Raw genomic sequence first — 22,127 nt, forward strand, 5'->3', positions numbered from 1 at the left:
TATCCTGTGGATTTTTGAATGGGTCTCATGATTGACATGGTAGGTACTCAATACTTATGAGTGAAATGAATGAATGAACCTAATTAAAAAGGACTAATAATGGAGAAACTACAATAATAGTTCAGCTGTGAGATGAAGGTGGTAGCAATGATGAGGATGGAAATGCCAGAGATGCTACACAGCTCCCCGCTTAGGAAGGACAGAAGGGAAGGCTCTAATGCTAATGAATTGTGTACTGTATGCTATATCATACCATGATTATTCCTTTCCATTTTAAAGATGGTAAAGCTGAGATTCAGAGATGTTTAGCAGTCTTCATGTTATGTCTATCTGATTCCATGAAAATACCCCTTTTTCTGCTGCCATACAGCCTTGTTAATAGCTCTCCCATCCCTTTAAAACTGTGAATTCTCCCCACTTTTCTAGTTGGTTTCAGTGGATTGAATTTCAAATGGCTTCTGAATTAAGCAGAGATGTCCTTTTGTAGGCAGCTTTACATTGCTTTACTAAGCTGAAACAAATTGTGGTTGAAGATATAGATTAGGAAGTGTTAAATATGAAGGTAATAACTGAAACTATTATAGTGGATGTGCTGCCAGAAGACAAGTTTATACAGAAATTCTGCTTTCACTGACTCTGGGGTCTCACCAAGTCTATTAATCTGTTAGAAGCCAGAGGAACTGGCAGGAATATAGATTTTCTCCTTTTTTTTTTTTTTTACAGTTTCCAGAATTCAGTATGCATATATGTTGGATAGTTTAACGATTACAGGTTTTCAAAATAGTTTACTAATAAACTATTTTATTAGTATTTTTTTCTCTTTGCAAAATTGCATCATATGAGTGGTCTACTTTTTCTAACCCATTTATCTTGTAGGCTTTTAAGAACTGCTATTGTTGACTTCTTCACAGAATCAAGCACTCTTTTGGAAGAGGGTAATCTCCCTCCAAAAACTGAGGACACTTACCTTCCCCGTATATTGAGTCCAGCTGTGTTTGGTGGCCCAGGTGAGTGGCACAGTGATTTGGTGTCTTCTCCATAGGATATACAGAATAATGTGGCATTTATGAGATATTGGATACATTTGTATGAATGTTTACAGCAGTTTTATTAATATTTTCCTGTGCAGTTATTATTCTGACTTACGAATCTTGTTTCATTGTGTTTGAAAACTTAGGTACTAATTTCAAGATGCCAGGACGTTCCAGTTCAAATTCAGGTTCAACTGGTTTCATCTCCTTCAGTGGTGTAGAGTCTGCTCTCTCCTCCTTGAAAAACTTCCAAGCCTGTATCAACTCTGGTATGGACACAGCTTCTAGTGTTGCTTTGGATCTTGTGGAAAGTCGGAGTAAGTAAAATTAAAACCTCTTTTGTGTCTACTTTGAGATAACACTGTGTGGTGGTATTTATCTGGAGGTGCCTTTTGAGTATCCTTGGGGGAATGATTTAACCCCTCTAGGCATCTGTTTTCTTATCTTGTTCTACACACCGCAGCAGGGTACTGAGGGTTAAATAAGATTGACTCATTCATGTGTGTTCAGACAGTTAAGTTCCATGAGAAACTGCACTAGAAATGTATGGGCAAAGATTTGAAGATCCTGACCCCGAGGAGCATACAATCTAAAGTATTTGACATTTGTGAACTGTAAGGTATATAAATTTATTATGATATTGTTATTTTCCAGTAGTTTATACTTTGGTCATACTTGATTACCTAGTAGATAGACTAAGCTTATGCTAGGGATACCAGCAAAGGAAGGCCTCAACAAAAATGAGAAAAGTTCAGTTTTAATGAATTTTACCTACATTTGTTCAATCAAGAAGATCTAGAAAGATATGATTTGCAGGCCGGGTACAGTGGCTCACCCCTGTAATCCTAGCACTTTGGGAGGCCGAGGCAGGCAGATCACGAAGTCAGGAGTTTGAGACCAGCCTGGCCAATATGATGAAACCCTGTCTCTACTAAAAATACAAAACCAACATGGTGAAACCCCGTCTCTACTAAAACTGCCAAAAATTAGCTGGGTGTGTGGCAGGTGCCTGTAATCCCAGCTACTCGGGAGTCTGAGATAGGAGAATCTCTTGAACCCAGGAGGTGGAGTTTGCAGTGAGTCGAGACCAAGCCACTGCACTCCAGCCTGGACAACAGAGCAAGACTCCGTCTCAAAAAAAAAAGAAAAAAGATGTTATTTGCTTTCTTTGGAGTAGAATCGTTTTTATTTTATTCTACACATGGAGCCAAAGGAGCAGCATGATCCTTTTGTTTTGTTTTTAATGGCATAGGTTTTGAGCAATTTGTGATGTGCCTTGGTGTGATTTTTCTTGTCCTGACTGATATTGTTTGAGATTTATGGATCTGTCAGCTTATAGTTTTTTGAATCAAATTTGGAAAAATTTCTGCTACTATTTCTTCAAATATATTTTTTTTATTCCGCCGCTCTCCTCTCCTTCTGTGTGACTCACATTTCATGTATGTTGTTAGATGGGTTGATATTGTCCCATAAATCAGTGGGACTTGATAGATTTTTTTCCAGTCTTTTTAGCTTCAATTTGAATAATTTCTATTGCTAAGTTCATTCATCTTGTCTACTGCAGTGTCTAGTCTGATAATTCCATTTAGTGAATTTAAAAATTTCAGTTATTGTATTTTTAATTGTTGAAGACATAACAAAGAATTAAGTAGAATCTTTTTTTTTAGTCTTCCATTTCTTTCTTCTTGTGTCCATATTTTCCTCTACATTCTTGACTCTATGGAGCATGTTTATAATAGCTATTTTCATATCCTTGAATGTTAATTCTGTCATCTTTATGTGTATTATGTTGTTGAGTGTTTGGATTTTGTTGTCTTTTTTTTTTTTTTTTTTTTGCAGACAGAATTTCGCTCTTGTTGCCCAGGCTGGAGTGCAATGGTGCAATCTCGGCTCACTGCAACCTCCACCTCCCGGGTTCAAGCGATTCTCCTGCCTCAGCTGGGGTTACAGGAGTAGCTGGGGTTACAGGCATGCGCCACCACGCCCAGCTAATTTTGTAATTTTAGTAGAGACGGGGTTTCTTCATGTTGGTCAGGCTGGTCTCAAACTCCCAACCTCAGGTAATCCGCCTGCCTTGGCCTCCCAAAGTCCTGGAATTACAGGCATGAGCCACCGTGCCCGGCTTGTTGTCCTCTTTTAAATAGTGTTGGAGTTTGTTTGGTGGGCAGCTAAGTGATTGTGGATTAGGCTGATCCTTTCCAGGCTTGTCATTAAGCTTTGTTAGGGCAAGTCTAGTATAGCCTTTATGTTAGGGCTAATTTAGCCTTGTTACAAATCATGGCCCTTCTGGAGTCCCTCTTGATTGCCCCGAGGGTTCAGTGCAATAGCACTACTCTGGCTGGATGGAATTTGAGTGTCTCCCGGTCCTAGGTCCTACGTGACTGAACCTGGGAGTTGTTCACTTTATAGCTGTCAGCATTTGTTCCTCAACATCTTAGAACTCAGCATCAGACTCAAGGGGACCCCAGTGCAGATTCCTAGAGCTCTTTATCTGCATAGCTCCCTCCCTGTCTTGCAAACCCTGCTGGCTGCCTCAGCCTCCCTGAACTGCAGTCTCTGTCTCCTCAATCCTTCAAGACTGCTGTGCTAGGCCGAGCGTGGTGGCTCCTACCTGTAATCCCAGCACTTTGGGAGGCCGAAGCAGGAGGATCACCTGAGGTCAGGAGTTCCAGGCCAACATGACGAAACCCTGTCTCTACTAAAAAACAAAAATTACCCAGGCATGGTGGAGGATGCCAGTAGTCCCAGCTACTGGGGAGGCTGAGGCAGGAGAATTGCCTGAACCTGGGAGAAGGGGGTTGCAGTGAGCCGAGATTGTGCCACTGTACTCCAGCCTGGGGAACAGAGTGAAACTCCGTCTCAAAAACTCCCTTGGATTCCTTCTCCCTTGTGCAGGGAGGAGGCCATTGCAAGACTTTTCCCAGTTTTCCCTTATTGCGGTAATTACAGTCCTGTCCTGCCTTTGTCCTACTGTCCCACAGCTATTGTTTCATATATTTTGTTTAGTTTTTCAGTCATTCATGGCAGGCGGACCAGCTCCATACAGTTACTCATTTACAGCTAACAGCAGGTGTCACTCATAATCTTTTCAGTGGGTTGGGCTCCAAATGTTTTAACCCTGCCTAGTCTGTTTTTGAGTATGTTTTTGGTGATCATAATTTAGCTTTGATAGATAGGCCTGGATAAAAGTCATAATAAAATCTTAAACCATAAGAAAGAAGACTGAAACATAACCCCCTGGGAGATTGTATCAGTTTTTTTCAGGATTCTCTTTGAAGATTCCTAAGAGTTTTAGCTACAGAGTTCTTTTTTTTTCTCTTGGTTTTGTTTTGTTTTAAATAAGAAGTATATTTTGTTGTAAAATACAACATACTTTGTGCAATTTAAAAAGAATTATAAACATCATTTTTTGAAAGGTTCATGCTCTAAAGCAGAAGTTGGCAAAGTTTTTCTATAAAGGGCCAGATAACAAATATTTTCAACTCTGTGGGCCATGTGGTTTCTGTCACAACCCGCTGTTGTAGTACAAAACCCACCATAGATGGTATGTAAATGAATGGGCATGGCTGTGGTCTTATAAAACTTTATTTACAAAAATGGGCAGTGGGCCGGATTTGGCTCACAGGCCTTAGTTTGTCAACCCCTGCTTTAGTGCCGCAGGTTGTCATTAAGTAATTTTTAAAAGAAAGATGTATTTATTTTTTAATATTTGGATTAATTTTACAGCAAATACTTGATTTTGCATTTACCAAAAAAAGTTAATTTAAGAAAAATTTTGAGCAAGTTATATGGGAAAAAAAGTGAACTAAACAACTTAGACAGATACAGTCACCAGGAGCCTGGACTTCTTATGAACTCAATATGTATATGAATACATGCATGTGTGTGTGCATACACACACACACACATTTTAACTAATACCAGGAGTCAGAATAACAAAGTAGTCAACATAAACTTACCTAGTGACTATTCTGCATGTAATTCAGCTCTAGGTTTTAAAGAGGTCATAAACAAGTATTAAGTAGTTCTTCCCTTCATAGAGTTTACCATCTTAGTGGGAAGACGAACACATATTAAAATACTAGAACAATGAGAAAACAGAAAAGATGTTATAAAGCTGCAAATAACTAATATCACCACTGATCTTATCAGGAAAGTCGTACGCTCTGAAATTTATAATGGTGAACACAAATTTTTCAAAGTTCTAATTTTTTCTTTAAAACTTTCATTTTGGGCTGGGTGTGGTGGCTCATGTCTGTAACCCCAGCACTTTGGGAGGCCGAGGCAGGCGGATCACGAGGTCAGGAGTTTGAGACCAGCCTGACCAACATGGTGAAACCCCATCTCTACTAAAAATACAAAAATTAGCTGGGTGTGGTGGTGCACACCTCTAATCCCAGCTACTCAGGAGGCTGAGGCGGGAGAATAGCTTGAACCTGGGAGGTGGAGGTTGCAGTGAGCAGAGATCACGCCACTGCACTCCAGCCTGGGCGACAGAGCAAGACTCCATCTCAAAAAAAAAAAACTTTCATTTTGGCCAGGTGCTGTGGCTCACACTTGTAATCCTAGCACTTTAGGAAGCCGAGGCGGGTGGATCACCTGAGTTCAGGAGTTGGAGACCAGCCTGGCCAACATGACAAATACCTGTCTCTACTAGAAATACAAAAATTACCTGAGCGTGGTGGCGGGCGCCTATAATCCCGGCTACTCAGGAGGCTGAGGCAGGAGAATCACTTGAACCCCAGGGGTGGAGGTTGCAGTGAGCTGACATCGTGCCACTGCACTCTAGCCTGAATGAAAGAGCAAAATTCTGTCTCAAAAAAAAAAAAGAAACTTTCATCTTACCATTAGCAACAAATGCTGTTAGTTGTTGTCTTTGAAATTACAGTTGCACAGGCTCACTTTCTTCATTTTTGAGAAAATGTCTTTCAGATACCCAAACCTGAGTAACCACCAGATACCCAAACCTGAGTAACCACAGTTTGTCTGTGAATTGTTCTATATTGTACTGTTTTATCAAGGACATTCTTTTTTTTTTTTTTTTTTTGAGATGGAGTCTTGCTCTGTCCCAGGCTGTAGTGCAGTGGCACGATCTTGGCTCACTGCAACCTCCGCCTCTTGGGTTCAAGCTATTCTCCTGCCTCAGCCTCCTGAGTAGCTGGGATTACAGGCACACACCACCGTGCCCGGCTAATTTTTGTATCTTTAGTGGAGATGGGGTTTCACCATGTTGTCCAGGCTGGTCTTGAACTCCTGACCTCGTGATCCACCCTCCTCAGCCTCCCAAAGTGCTGGGATTACAGGCATGAGCCACCGCGCCTGGCCTATCAAGGACATTCTTAAACTAGCATTTTTTTTACTATGAGTTCTTGGTAGAGAGGAATACAATGATCTATTAGAGTGCAACAGTTTGGTGCCACTGCTCTGATTTTTGCTAAGGCACCAGCAGTTTTTTCCACAATTGCTTTTGCACCATTAGTACAAATGTTCAACATAGTTAAAAAAGAAAAAGAAAAACAAACAAACCCAGACAGGTAGCATCTTAAAATTATGATGTAAATAGTCTAGGCCTGGTGGCTGACACCCATAATCCCAGCACTTTGGGAGGCCAACCCAGGCAGATTGCTTGAGCTCAGGAGTTTGGTACTAGCCTGGAGCAACATGGCAAACCCTGTCTCTACAAAACATACAAAAATTAGCCAGGCATGGTGGTGCACACCTGTAGTCCCAGCTACTCAGAAGGCTGAGATGGGAGGACAGCTTAAGCCCAGGTGGCAGAGGTTGCAATGAGCTGAGATGACACGACTGTACTCCAGCCTGGGCAACAGGGCCAGAGCCTGTCTCAAAAAAAAAAAAAAAAAAGTTATGATGAAAATAGTTTTGACCCGGGGATCCCCTGAAAGGGCCCAGAAGAAATTATGATGAAAATAGTTTTGACCCATAGACCCCCTGAAATGGCTCAGAAGACCACACTGAGAACAAACTGAGTTTGATTGCTTATGAATAGGAGGTAGATGACATGAGAAGTCCTCTGCAGAGAGAAAGCCATGGGCAATCACTCCCACTGGGGTAATTCAGCAAGAACTTGTTAGGGGAGCAGTGTTAATGTGATACCAGACGGAGGTGCTGTCCAAGGACCCAGAGAGTAGGAAAACACCGGTTGTTTAAGGTAATTGGAGGGTAGCTCAGCCTGTAACAGTAGATGAAAGACTTGTAGAAGGCAGCCAGTATCAGCACTTAAGTGCACGCTTGCTATTGGGTCCAGTCCTAACTCTGTCATAAGTTCTGTAACTTTGAGTAAGGTACCTAACTTCTTTCAGCTTCTAATTTCTTATCTGTGAAATACGATTATAATGCCCGCTTCATAAGATTGTTGGGACTAAGTGAGATAATATATGCTAAGTGCTCTTAGCCACAATGTTAATTCAATAGCTATCATATATGACAACCAGCAGTTAGTAAAATTTGAGGGTCAGAACTTAGAAGAAGGACCTGTGATCTGAAGAGGGTAAGAAAGATGGATGAGTTTGGAAGTCTGTTTAAGACTGAGTCCAGCTAAGTCACTAATTCATCAGATATGTTGCCAAAACTACAAAGATAAATAAAGGTTTCTTCCTTTGAGTTGTTTACAGTCTAGGTAGAAAATAAGACATATACTTGTTATTCAATCATTAAGTGAACACTGATTGCCTATAATGTGATGCTTTGCCAAGGAGTTTGAACCTTATCATTGGAAGGTTTAAAGTAGAGGAAAAAATATGGTAAGATGCAGTTTTAGAAAGATAACTGCCCACGGCAGTACTGAGGAAGGAGACACTTCAGGTGGCCAAAGAGGAGATTATGTCAGTAGCTCAAGTGAAAAAGAAAGTAACTTTGACTAAGGTATTGTAACTAAGGTAAAAAGGATTTAATTTGTTTGCTATGTATCTTATACCCTCATTGTAATACAGGCATAATAGTGTAATAGATGATTGCTTGGGTTCTTATCCCAGTGCCCTCACTTATCTTTGTGACCTTGGGCAAATTCTCTACCCTCCATTTGCCTAAGGTTTCCTATTTATAAAAGGCATTATTGTGGGGATTAGTGAGATAATATTTTACAAATTACTTAGAATAGTACTAAGTGCTCAGTAATTGTTAGCTGTTACTAGTAATTTGGTGTGCATTTGAGTTTGAGTTGACCAGTGGGTGTGTTGGACAACAGCGAATGGATTGGGAGAGATTAAAGTGCAGAAGAGCAAGTGGGGAATTTCATGGATTATCTCAGAACAGAAATACTCTGTTTTCCTTAGTTTTATGAGATTGTTGACTTTTTGGGTTGCCTGATTTCATCTCAAATCAGAGTGAACTTTGATAAACCAAATGATAATGATCACATAGGTATCATTTTATCACTTCGCCCTGAAATTTTCCTGTTGTTGTATTATTAAGTTATTGGTAAAGGAGATTCTTGCTCCCAAGAACTAGGGTGGTGATGTGTTTTATTTTGTTTCTTATTGGTTGCAGATTCCTAATTCCTATACCAGGTGTTTGTCCCTGTTCAACTTTCTAGCTTATTTGAAATGATCACCTTTGCCTGTGTTATGTTAGAATAAATGGTGTCTAGGCAATTAGACTCACCACTACCATGTTTATTCATTTTTCTCTAAATTTGTTGATATTCTAGTATTACCTTCTTTATTTGACCTAACTGGGAAATGAAATTTGTTACATTAGGAGATTTTTTTTCAGATTACCAAAGCTTATTTTTTTCAGGTTTTTGAGTTTATTATGTACTTTACTGCCATCTTACACAGAATATACTGACCTAATTAACTGGAATTATTTTTAAATCATCTTTAAGCAGTTTTAGTAAGCGCTTTAGGTTTAGTTAAGTAAATTTGAGGAATCTCCCTTCTCTAAAATGTTAATGTACCTCAAAGATGTAAACTACATCTTTGTAGTTTTCAAAGGTGTGTCCTCTCTTCTCATGCCTCTCTGCCAGGGTAAGTCTGTGAATGAGCTTCAGAGGTTTTGGTTAATGCTCTGCAATTCTCAAAAATGTATGTGCATGAGGATTAAAAGTTTTACCAGATCCTTGCTAAATATTTGATAGCAACATTTAGAAGTAAAGGATTAAAGTTTTCTCTATATATTGCTTTTCTTTCTGTGATTTTGAAGCAGAAAAATCACAGTTACTGTGATTACAGTATCACAGTATAGGGCAGAAAGATTACAGTTACTGTGGTCAGGCAGTTAATTGGATATTTGTTGAGCTATGCTAAAGTATGGTGATGATGATGAATTTATTACATACTTAACTGGTGCTCTTTTTACATGTGCTATCTCATTTGATCCTAACAGTAATCCTGTGCAGTAGGGACTGTTGGCTGTCCCCACTTTACACATGAGAAAAATTGAGGCTTAGTAAAGTTACATGCATTTTTTAAGGTCACAAAGTTAGTAAATGTTTGAATAGGGATTTGATTATAAGCAGTCTGACTTCATAGTTTCTGCCCTTCACCATTACACTTCATAAAAAATGTATTGTGCCAGCGTCATGGCCTGCGCAGTCAAATAACATTTAGCGACGTTTCGCTTAGATAATTTTGGTTGTTTTTTTTTTTTTTTTTTTTTTTTTTTTTAGGATAATGTTATCTGATTTTTTTTTTTTTTTAAATACCCAAATGAGGTTGCATGCTTTTTCTGAAACATCCTCTCATGGAGGTCATGTATGGTCATGGGGGGAAGGAGCTGGGACCTTTCAGGGCCTTTGTACTGACCCTAGACTGTCTACTTTCAGTTCTTGTAATGGCAGGAAAAGAAACCCCCGTTTGGCTAAGCAACAGCTGTCATGTTTGCTCTTCTTTGCAGCTGGTTACAGTCCTGACTCATGGAAGTGATACATCAAATTGATTGAATGATAGTCTGTTCTTTCATACATCCACAACTTGTGTTCTGGCTAAGAATCATCACCTTTTTAGATCTAGTTCCTTTTGTCTTACCTTAGTCCCCACCCAGCCAAAAAACAAAGTTTTCACTGTGTGGCAGTTACTTCAGAGTTCATGATGAGTAAAAAGCAACCAGCAAAGTGAAAAATTACATGGTCAGGGACATTTACTGCCCTCATGAATAACTGACCTTTTACATTTGCAAATGTTAAGCATTTCCTTGAGAGAATAGTTTTAAATCTGGGTGCTTTGGGGATAAGATTCTAGTTTTGTTCCTGAATAAGACATTCTTAAATCTAGAAATTTGGTAAGTATGGGTGAAAAAAAAACTCCCAGAAAATTGTGATCATCCATAACCCTATCACCCATCACCTTATTTTATGAAAAAGGGATAAGCATTTTGCTTAAATCTTTTATGTTCAAAATGTTTTGAGGCTGGTTGTGGTGGCTCACGCCTGTAATCCCAGCACTTCAGGAGGCCAAGGCGGGCGGATCACTTGAGGTCAGGAGTTCCAGATCAGCCTGGCCAACATGGTGAAACCCCATCTCTACCAAAAATACAAAAATTAGCTGGGTGTGGTGGTGCGTGCCTATAATCCCAGCTACTTGGGAGGCTAAGGCACAAGAATTGCTTGAACCCAGGAGGCAGAGGTTGCAGCGAGCCGAGATCACGCCACTGCACTGCCACCTAGGCAGTAGAGTGAGACTGTGTCTCAAAGAAAAAAAATGGTTTGAAAATTACTTGATAATTTGATATGTCAATACAACTGACCTGATATTTTCAGGGCTTGATTTTTTAGAAAGACTTACATTCTGGATTTTTCACTGTGTTGTTATATATTTCTCCATTAGAGCACTGCTTTTTGTTACTAGGAGTCTAGTTGAGTTGGGGAGATTTCTTTTTGACCTTGTTCCTGTCTTTTATTTCATAATTATTGAATAGAAGGAGTAACTAGAAGTAGGTGGTTTCTAGTGGTGAGTGGTGGCCACAATGATAATAAAAATAACAATAACCCTAAGAAGCCAATGTTTGTGTTCTTATACAGCTTTTATAACTGGAGCAACTATACAAGCAAAATAGCATTATAACTTAAATTAGTGAAGATTATTAAACATATATACTTAATTATGCTGTATATAGTACTAAAAGTAAAAGGCAATGCCTACACCAGGATGTAGAGAAAAGGGAAACCCTTGTGTATTGTTGGTGCAAATGTAAATCAGTACAGTCATTATGGAAAACAGTGTGGAGGTTCCTTTAAAAATTAAAAATAGAACTACCATATGATCTAGCAATCCCAGTAATGGGTGTGTATCCAAAGAATGTATGTCAGAGATATCTGCCTTCTCATATTCACTGCAACATTATTCACAATAGCCAAGATACAGAAGCAAACCTGAGTGTCTATCAATGGATGAATGCGTAAAGAAAACTGTGTTGTGTATACATAATGGAATATTATTCAGTCTTAAAAAAGAATGAAATACTGTCATTTGCAACAACATGGGTGAATCTGGAAGATGTTTTGCTAAGCAAAATAAGCCAGCCACAGAAAGATAAATAGTGCTTGATCTCACTCGTATGTGGAATCTAAAGAAGTTGAACTCATAGAAGCAGAGAGTAGAATGATAGTTACCAAGGGATTAGGGAAGGGAAGGGTGGGAGGACTGGGGAAATGTTGGTCAAAGGATACAAAATTACCATTAGGAGGAAAGCGTTCAAGAGATCTATTGTACAATATGTTGACTATAGTTAATAACTATTATATACTTGAAAATTGCTAAGAGAGTAGATTTTAAGTGTTTTCACTACCAATAACTGATTTAAGTATGTGAGGTATTGTTAACTAGCTTGATTTAGCCATTCCTCAGGGTTTACATATTTCAAAACAAAATGTCCATAAATGTATTTAATTTTTGTCAATTAAAAATAAATTTAAAAGTGAATATTTATGTATTAACAGAAAATAAGGGGGAGTGAGTCAATACCTACAGAATATGAAAAATCCAACTTTCAAAAACTCAGTTCTTTTTTCGTGTTTCCTAGGACTGTGTTTATTCATTCATTTTAGTGTTACCATTGTAGACTTTATAGTTAAGCAAAGAACTGTTGTGGTGGCTCACACCTGTAATCCCAGTGCTTTGGGAGGCCAAGGCAGAAGGATCTCTTGAGGCCAAGAGTTTGAGACCACTCTGCACAACATAGTGAAACCTTATCTCTACAAACATTTTTAAAATGAGTCAGGTGTGGTGGCATGCACCTGTAGTCCTAGCTACTCCAGAGGCTGAGGCAGGAGGAGCCCAGGAGTTCAAGGCTACAGCAAGCTATGATTATACCACTACACTGGAACCTGAGCAAAAGAGCAAGACCCTGTCTCTAAATAAATAAAAATATACAGTTAAATGGGTAAAAAGAACAACTTATGAGAAATACATTTCTGGGGGAGGAGATTAAAGTGTACTAATAAAAAGAATCACAAGGAAAATTTTCACAATGATGTGAATTAGAACCTGAACACAATAAAGTGTAAACCAACTTTTCAACACCAGTTTAGGTGTGCAGAAAGATTTACCAGAATGAAATTCATAATTCATTTCCCCTGTCATCCTCTCCTTTCTCCTCAGCAGGATCCACCATGTTCACATTGATGATCTGTTAATATCATCTTGACTCTGAAAGGGACCCTAGTGGTTAGGTAATCTCTCATGAATGCTTTTGCCCATTGGTTGTTCAGGGACTGGGGGCTTTTCAGAATGAGTGAGGTTTAGCAGATTCTAGGATTGGGTAGAGGGTAGAGGACTAGTGTGACAACTACTTTTATGAATTTGATAGGATTCTCCTCCCTTTGGTTGTGAACCAAAAGAAGTAAATTCCCAGTTATTAAGATTGAATCTAATTAGATTTAGACTTGTTTTTAGATTGTATTCTCAAGAAGTTACCTATAAGCACATGATCTTTTGAAAATCTGAACATAAATATTTTGCCTGGTATGTCTAGGCCCTTGAAATTTAGAATTGCAGCATGTCCTTCATCCCACTCCTTTCAGAATCTCTTACCCCCTTCTCTGCTTTATTTTTCTCTCGACTGTTTAATACTTAGCACTACCTCACTTTCTAACATACTGTATAATTGCTTTATTAATGTTATTTATTGTCTGTGTCTGCCCTGAATGTACGCTCTGTGACAGCAGGGGTTTTTGTCAGATACCCCTACCTGCTGCTATTGCCTGTAGGTACATGATACACAGTAAGCACTCAATAAATGAAAGAATATGTTTAAAACCTAACAGGAAAATTACTATAAAAATTTCCTCTGATTGTCTAAGTCATTTATTCATATATACCCACACCCATGTTCATGGATTATATAGGCACTCCATGGCTATGCCCCATCCATATCCATGTATACATACCTACGTACATATGTATATACAGTAGTGGGTGATTTTGCCCTCCAGGGATCCTTTGTCAGTGTCTGGAGACATTTCTGGCTGTCACAACTCGGGGGTGCGGGGAGCATGTGTGCCCTGGCCTCTAGGTGTTCAGATGCTGCTAAACAGCCTTCAGTGAATAGGACAACCCCTGCACAGCAAAGAACTGTGCAGCCTAAGCTGTCATTAGTGCTGAGGCTGAGAAACTCTGATACACACACTAATGTATGCATACATACATATGTATACACATACATACACATACATAGTCACTGGTTAAAAAAATCTACTTAGAGTATTTTTGAAATTTGAAGTAGAAAGCATAGGCAATACTAAGGGTTCTTTAGGTAAATAATACTTGGACCTTTATTGCTCTTTTTGCTGGCAGTTAAGGCTTTTCCTTATATTAAGAGTTGATAGCATTCCTCGTGTTTCCCTTATATTTTATGTTTCTTTATGTGTCATATTTCCCTCGCTGGACTGTATGTCCTTGAAATTAGGATTCCCGTACAGCCATCCTCATGCCCCACCTCTCAGAGCTTCGCAGTGGACTTTGTACATTTTAGGTTCTCTTTAAATGCTTTTTGAGTGAACCAGTCAGTCAACCAAGTAACTAAGAAATTTGGGTGTTGGATTGTAGAAGCCACGGTAGGAATATTGACTCCACCCATGGAAATGGGCAAATGTCACAAATTAGACCCTCCCCAACAACTGGAGAGCTGGTTATGAAGCAGTTACCAGCACACCCCTGGGCATATCTGACATTGGAGCAGATTTGCATTTGGTAGACAGGTTTGGGAAAGGGCTTTAAAAATAACAAAGCCTGTATATTGGAGGAGCTTCAGAGTCATCCTTTTTCTCCACCAGTGAGATTCCATGTTCCTTGATTTATGTCTTGGAAATATGTGAAAAATGTTTCTATTAAATCTTTCAGGCCAGGCTCAGTGGCTCACACCTGTCATCCCAGCACTTTGGAAGGCCAAGTCACACAGATCACCTGAAGTCAGGAGTTCAAGACCACCCTTGCCAACACAGTGAAACCCCATCTCTGCTAAAAATACAAAAATTAGCCAGGTGTGGTGGCAGATGTCTGTAATCCCAGCTACTTGGGAGGCTGAGGCAGGAGAATCACTTGAACCAGGGAGGTGGAGGTTGCAGTGAGCCAAGATTGACAGAGCGAGACTCCGTCTCAATAAATAAATAAATAAATAAATAAATCTTTCATGGCCATTAGTATATTGTTTAGTCTTGACCTGGGAGATGCTTGCTGATGCAACTGTTTACAAAAATGTTGAAGTAGGTGAAGAAAAGGGAGCTGTCATAGCCTAAAATAGGCAAGTATGAAATAAATGTTGCGGAAATCACTGAAAGAGGTCAATATCCTCATCCTCATTCCACAGAAGGGGAAATTAGGCTCATTGAATTGAAACAACTTACCCTAAAGCACATACCCAAGTTGCAAATTGGGAATTTGCATTTGGACCCAGTTTGCCTGACTCCAGCCCCATGACCTAGATTTATCTGTGGTCTCTTGTTTCTTTCCTCTTTCTGCTAACCATGGGTGAATGGCAGTAATCCTTAACAGCTGTTAGTGATATATCAGACATCCAGTTCTTATTGCAAATATACGAGGCTTGTAATATGAATTCTATTTTACAAATGACAAAACTTGAAGCTCAAAAAGTTAATTTTTGGACCAAGGTCACAGCTAACAAATGGCAGAGCATTTGAACTTGGCAAGGCAGTATGGCATAGAGGCTCATACACTGCTCACCACAGGTCCTTCAGTGCAATGACAATGGCAACAAAGAAAGTTAAGTTTTAAAAATGAGATAAAAGATTTTCTTCCTTATGTTAAAAAAATTCTTATTATTATTTCCATTTTACTTGACCCAGCTTTCTATGACTTATTTTTACTAACTTATTTCTGTGTACAGGGAAGGTTTGGAAGAAAGTCTTTTGTCAGAAACTCATCCTATTAGGGATAGTTGCTTTTATAATGTTAGAATTAGTTGCTCTGTGTGCGTGTGTGTGTGTGTGCGTATGTGTGCACACACGGGAGTGTCTATGTTTTGAAAGGACAAAATAAAAACTAATCAATAGAGCAGGTCTTTGAAATTGCTTAACCTACTTATGTCACTGGCAGTAATGTCTGTGATGTTACCTGTCACAGAGGCTTGAGCTTGCAAGGCTAACTTTTCAGAGGTGATTTATTTTCTTCTAAGTGGTATGTTTGCAGTTTGAGCCACAGAGCAAAGCATAGTGCCTGATTATCACTATATGGGCCAATGGCCATACCGAAGATATATCTCTTGATCCAGTTTTTTTACTTAAGCATATAACTTTTTTTTTTTTTTTTGAGATGGAGCCTCTCTCTGTTACCCACTCTGGTGGGCAGTGGCATGATCTTGGCTCATTGCAGCCTCCACCTCCTGGGTTCAAGCAGTTTTCCTGCCTTAGCCTCCCAAGTAGCTGGGACTACAGGCGCTCTCCTCTAAGACCTAAATGGAAAAGAAACAATTTAGCAGAGCTTCATCAGATTTGCTTTTTTCTTGATTACTTTACAATATAGTTATACAAAGCAGATGTATACAGTGGACTTGCAGTGGTGTCTATTAGCATTAGGGTAGCTGCTGCTTAATTTTAAAAATCACCAATATTCAGCCTCTTTGGCTTTTTTTTTTTTTTTCTTTGAGATAGGGTCTTGCTCTGTCACCCAGGCTGGAGTGTGGTGGCATGATCTCGGCTCACTGCAACCTCCGCCTCCCAGGTTCAAGCGATTCTCATGCCTCAGCCTTCCAAAGTGCTAGGATTACAGGCATGAGCCACTGTTCCTGGCCTTCAGTCTCTTAGGCTTTTTGTGTGTTTCCAAGTAAGTGTTCCTCCTTCCTAAGATACCGTAATTTGCCATGTCTCTGTATCTCGATATCCTGATACCAGTTAATGCGTTTTCTTTGTTCCATGGGGCTTTTTGCATTTATACCTTTTTTATTTTTATTTTATTTTTTTAAGAGATGGGGTCTTACTCTGTCGCCCAAGCTCACAGTAGTCTCTACTGCCCTGGCTCAAATGATTCTCCCAACTCAGCCTCCCAAAGTAGCTGGGACCAGAGGCGCGCACCACCATCCCCAGCTAATTTTTTTATTATTTGTAGAGAGAGGTCTTGCTTTGTTGCCCAGGCTGGTCACAAACTGGTTTTCCCTTTTAACTAGGTCTCCTGAGGACAAAGATCTCAGTGTGTTCATCTGTCGTCTTCAGAGTCTGGGACTTATTTGATGCCTATTAGGTGTTGAATCCATATGTAAATGTGTTAGTAACTGGCTTTCAAGACTGTGTTCTCTTAATACAAATATCTGGATCAAGAATGTAGAAAGTTACTTTCCAAAATGATAAAATAAGCCCTTTTGTTAATTTTTGAACCTAATTTTCAAAGACTGCATTCAATTTTTGTGTATGGAATGTCTTAGCCAGAGGTTCTCAAACTTGAGGGTGCATCAGCATCATTTTAGAGAGCTTGCTGGGCCGGGCGTGGAGAAGGCTCACAACTGTAACCTTAGCACTTTAGGAGGCCGAGGCGGGCGGATCACCTGAGGTCAGGTGACCTCAACCTGGCCAACATACCCAAACCCCATCTCTACTAAAAATACAAAAATTAGCTGGGCATGGTGGCACACGCCTCTAGTCCCAGCTACTCGGGAGGCTGAGGTGGGAGGATCACTTGAACCCGGGAAGCTAAGGTGGGAGGATCACTTGAACCTGCCAGGAGGCAGAGGGTTGCAGTGAGCCAAGATTACAACACCGCACTCCAGCCTGGGTGACAGAGTGAGACTGTCTTAAAAACAAACAAACAAACACACACAGAGATTGCTGGACCCTGCCACTAGAGTTTCAGTAGGTCTCGAATGAGTCTAAGAATGTGCATTTCTGAGAAGTTCCCAGGGTCTGCAGGGTACACTTTGAGAACTCTTCTCTAGTCAATATTTCCCATTTGGTAGGAAATACCACTAGGTGGCACCAGAACACTTCTTATGAAGTAGCTATTGGCTTTTTGGATAGTGCTTATTGCACAGTTTAGGATTACATAAAAGATACAATCACTAAATTATTGGAATTTGGAGCCTGAATTATTTCATGTATATAAAAAGTAAAAATGTGTTGATTCTATTAGACCAGAGAACTATAGGACTATTAAGGTTACATTTTTAGATCAACTTCCAGGAATGAGGACTATACCTCTCACCTTTGCTGCTCTCATTTTCAGTTGTGTGGGTTAATCAGTTTCATTTACCAGTGATTGATGCAAATCCTTTCACAAAATAAAAATAAACATTTCATGTGAATCATAAGTATTTATTCTTCCAAGTTAATGGATCTTGATTTTGTTATCGATTACATTTTAAAACCACTTTTAAAAGACTTATACATATTGTGTCATAAATTTCTTGTAATTTTGTCCTTCCTCCAGTGGCCTGGTTGTATTTGGGACAGTTTTAGAATGTCAAAAATGGTGAAATGTGCTTTCCTATTGGCTTCCTTACTCAGAAAGTTGAGTAGTTTTCTTTTTAAGAGCTATTGAGAGGAAAGTTTTGGCTGCTGTTCACCTCACCTCACCTCCTGTTACCGTGGAATCTCACTCCATAAATTTCCAATCATTCCAACACCTCCAGATTTTCTTTCCTCCACCGACTGTAACATCCTGAAAGTTGGCATGGTTTCTCCACATGATGGCGTGTGTGGAAATAATTACTTGCTGTGTTCCCCTGTTTGCTAAGCTCTACCATTCACATTAGGATGTCACTTTGTGAAACAGTAAATGAGTCACTTTTTAGTTTTTAAAACAGCGTGTATAGTATCTGAATACCATCTGGGTTTTTCTAGAATCCTGAGAATAATTTTTCTATTAATTCTGCTTTTTTGTCTTTGGAGCTGAAGCTTGGTTTAGGTTTCAGTGGCCTAATGGGGTTTGAAAATGACCACCACAGAAAAAACTGAATTAGAGTCACTCAGTCAGATTAAAATTAGACTAGCACTTTATTATATCTCTTTGATCATTGAATAATTGAGACTAGTTTAATGCTAAGCAAAGATGACAACTTATGGAAGAAGTAGATAGAGCAGACATTAGGATTATTTTTGAGACATCAGATTCCTTTTTAAAAGACATAAAATTTTACGTCTTGTAAGCAGAAAGGAGCTTTTTGTAGATTGGCAATTAACATAACTAAACCAACTTGATTATTCTAGAGAAGATTATTTTATTATCCAGACCTATTTTTTCTCCCTCTTCTTTCTGTACTTTATAAATGAAATTATTTGTTATATATAAATGTAAAGCATTATTTATATATGTAAAGCATTATTATTTATATATGTAAAGCATTATTTATATAAAGTGTTAGCCACATGTGTAATTTAAAATTTTCGCTGTCCTTATTACAAAAAGTAAGAAGAAAGAGGAAAAATTACTTTTAGAAATGTTTTATTTAAACAAATATGTCTAAAATATTTTAACATATAATCAACATGAAAGTTACTAATATTATTTTGACTTTTTTGATACTAAAATTAGAATCTTACAGTACATGTCAATCTGGACTAGCCATATTTCATATATTTAGTAGCCACATGTGAAAAGTGGGTACTGTATGAGGTAACAGCACATATAGGTTATTTCATTTGTCGGTGACTGTGTCAGAGAAGGGTAAGAAAGCGTAAGGATATTTAAGTCAACTCATCATGTAACATTTTAGAAGTTTTGGAGAGTATTCAAATCAAACCAGTCGGTAAAACGAGTTATTATCTGTTGATTTCTTTTGTATTTGTCACTTTTCTACCCTAGGTGTGATTGGTATTTTAATACATAAAATACCAATTTTAAAAATAGTTTAGTCAGCCTAAAATGACTTACTTCTGAGGATCCTGCTAGTATTTGCTTCTGTTTGAAATGTCATGATAATTTGAATCCACATCTACAATACTTTCATATTTTGTGGCTGATGTGGTAAACTAGTTTCTTATGGTATTGGGCAAGCCAGAGGTTAAGCCTGTTAACTTCAGCAGCCAGAATACTGTACTCTAGTTACTATAAACAATTAGGCCTGTCAGCAGTTGACCTTGGAAATGCTAATTTGCTTGTCCCTGGGTGCTGCCTCAGGCACTGGCTTTCTCTCTGTGGGTGGGAGTTATGAACCTAGTTTGGAGGAGAACTTGAGGCATTTGGGGCAAGCTCCAAACAGATGTGCTTCTTGCTTCATTTTTGCATGTGACCAAGTCGCAAGAGGAGCATTCCTTGCATGAATTTCTTTGAAGGCCTTGTAGAATCAGACATGTATGCCTAGACTAAAGTTGAGAGGAAGCTTTATTACTTTTGAATTTACCCTTCCCTCTTCATTCTACTGCACATCTGCCATAACGAAGGTTGATTAAAAAATGCTACACAGTGATTTTCATCACTATTTCATTGTATTTCTTAAAGTTATTGAAAAAGGACTTGGAAGACAGCTTTTATTAACTCTTTTGGTTTTGTGTTTATTACTACTATTGTAGTAGAGCCAGGAGAAAGTGGCCTGAATAAGTGAGAAGAAAGAAATGTTAGTTGGAAAAGCTGTATATACATGGTGAGAAGTTATAGGTAGCTTGCTCAGTAGATGAAGAAGGGAAAGGGAATATTTATAAAATTCAGAGTTACTGTCTTTTTTAACTGGTGGTGACAGCAGTGGCAGTTTTTACTCCAAGACAAAGATTTGCGCTTCCTCTTCTTTTGGGCAGGTAATTTTAGACAAGGTAATTTTGTCCCTTTATTGTACAGTACTGATTCAAACATTTATTTGAGGTTGGTTGATTGCCACTGTTGTTAGGTAATTGTTAGCATTTTATGTTGATCAGTCACCAATTATTATTGGCTCATGCCCTCAAAAGGCTAATAATTTTGTTAACAGATAGGGCAAATAGGTATACATGCAAAGATCAGGAGAACTACATGGTAGTGAGTGATGTGTGCCAAATGAGGAGACTGTGAGTCTGTATGTCTCAATCAAGAATCTGTGAATGAATTTTTACATTTTATGATCTAGCAGCCTGATTCTGTATCCCATAGGCATACATCTTTTGTAGACTCTACTTTAATAGGCAACTTAATAATAGCCAACTTGTGATGCTTTTTGTGTACCTGGCATGTTATAAATGCCTTGTGTTTATTCATTCATTTAATCCTTACAAAAATACTGTCGGGTAGGTAGGTATCATTACCATTATACATATGAGTAAACTGAACCTTGAGGTTGACCAAGGACTATATACTGTATCTCTGAAGGAGTGGTTTTTGTTTTTTAACCGCAATAATGGACTTCAGATTGGAAATATACATTTTAATTATTTACTCCTTACATATTCTCACCCATCATCCTTTGTAACCCTAACCCCTTCCCAATTGCAGTAAGCTCTGAGGTAAGTTCTCATTATTGACCTAGGCCTGTGCTCAGTGTAGATAGCTCTTCTGCAGAGCTCTGACACTGTTATGCCTGAAGATGAGTTCTTCATTAAAACCATTTATAGAGTCCATTCTATGCTAACTCTGATGATTGACTTAGAAGGCTCTCCAGCTGAGCTAAAAAAAAAAAAAAAAAAAAAAAAAAAGCTCCCTATTATGTGAAATATGCTAGAAATACAAAGATATGAAGATACTTCAACAAATCTGTAGATCCTCACTAGGACTGTAAGTCTTGATTACCGTGAATTGACTTCTTGGATCATCTTTGTTTGATTGTTTCTCTAGCCATAACCAAAGCATCTGGCATTTGCTTCCCGAAAAATGGTAGTTATTACCTTCTACAACTATTTTAAACCCTTGAGCATAACTTACAGAAGGTGCATGATGTCACTGGCTATATCCCCTTATACTCTATATACTCCAGTCATGGAGCCTGGTGTAAGTGCCATCAACATATGCTCTTTAAGCCTCTTTTCTCTGCTCACATGACTTCCTCTCCCTAGAATGCCCTTTCTCTGTTGAGTGCTTTGAGGGCACCAATTCATCTTTCAAGGATAAGTTTAAGTATCATCTTTTTTCTTCAGACATTCCTCTCCCACCCAAACCAAATTGATCTCTTCTTGGGTTCCTCTGTGTTTGTTGTACATTCTTCCATCTAAACAACAACAGAGCACTTCTTTGCACTCAGTTATATTTCAACTATATATATTTCAACCTTATACCTTAGCATAAGGTATTCTCACCACTAAATACAGGGGTTTGAAAAGACCAGTTAATAATATCCTGTTTCCCAGCCAAGTTGGGGCTTTGTGTTCCAGTCTGTGTTGCACTATTCAACTCTGCCATTTTCACTCAAAAGCAGAAGCAGCCATAAACAATATGTAAACAAATGGATGTGATTTGAACAGTAGTGGGCTGTACTTTACTCATCCGTGGTCTAGAGAAGTTTGATAGTTTTGTCTCATGTCTTTAAAGGCTAAGAATGGGTTAAAATTTCATAAAATCAAAATATAAAGTGATACCTGAAAAGAGATTATAGGGAAGATAGCAGAAATGGTTCTTGCAAATATATATATATATATTTTTCTGGCCAACTCATTAAATGACTGGCGGGAAATAATTTTTACAAAGAGTACGGTATAAGGCTTGACAACCTCTATATCATGGGTTACTGAAAAATCTTACCTGTAAAGTTCTGCTAGACTCAGGTGTGTTTATAATAAAGTTTATGTTTTAGTTTCCTCCT

The 22,127-nt window shown here is 38.6% G+C and overlaps 1 protein-coding gene across 5 annotated transcripts in view; it reads left to right on the plus strand.

The window, feature by feature from the left end:
• NSMCE2 (NSE2 (MMS21) homolog, SMC5-SMC6 complex SUMO ligase) overlaps positions 1–22,127 on the plus strand; it is a 274,102-nt gene that overhangs the window by 9,290 nt on the left and 242,685 nt on the right. For 2 of the 5 annotated variants that reach the window (XM_054499848.2, XM_054499846.2), the window contains 2 exons: positions 877–1,007; positions 1,178–1,348. In XM_054499848.2, the coding sequence (XP_054355823.1) occupies positions 1,192–1,348 (157 nt within the window). In that variant the 5' untranslated portion in view covers positions 877–1,007; positions 1,178–1,191. Of the gene's footprint in view, positions 1–876; positions 1,008–1,177; positions 1,349–22,127 lie in introns of those variants that run through there. The other 3 variants (XM_054499849.2, XM_054499850.2, XM_054499847.2) reach the window with 2 other exon arrangements.

Source organism: Pongo pygmaeus, chromosome 7 (genome assembly GCF_028885625.2).
Source record: "Pongo pygmaeus isolate AG05252 chromosome 7, NHGRI_mPonPyg2-v2.0_pri, whole genome shotgun sequence".
NCBI classification, from domain to species: Eukaryota; Metazoa; Chordata; class Mammalia; order Primates; family Hominidae; genus Pongo; species Pongo pygmaeus.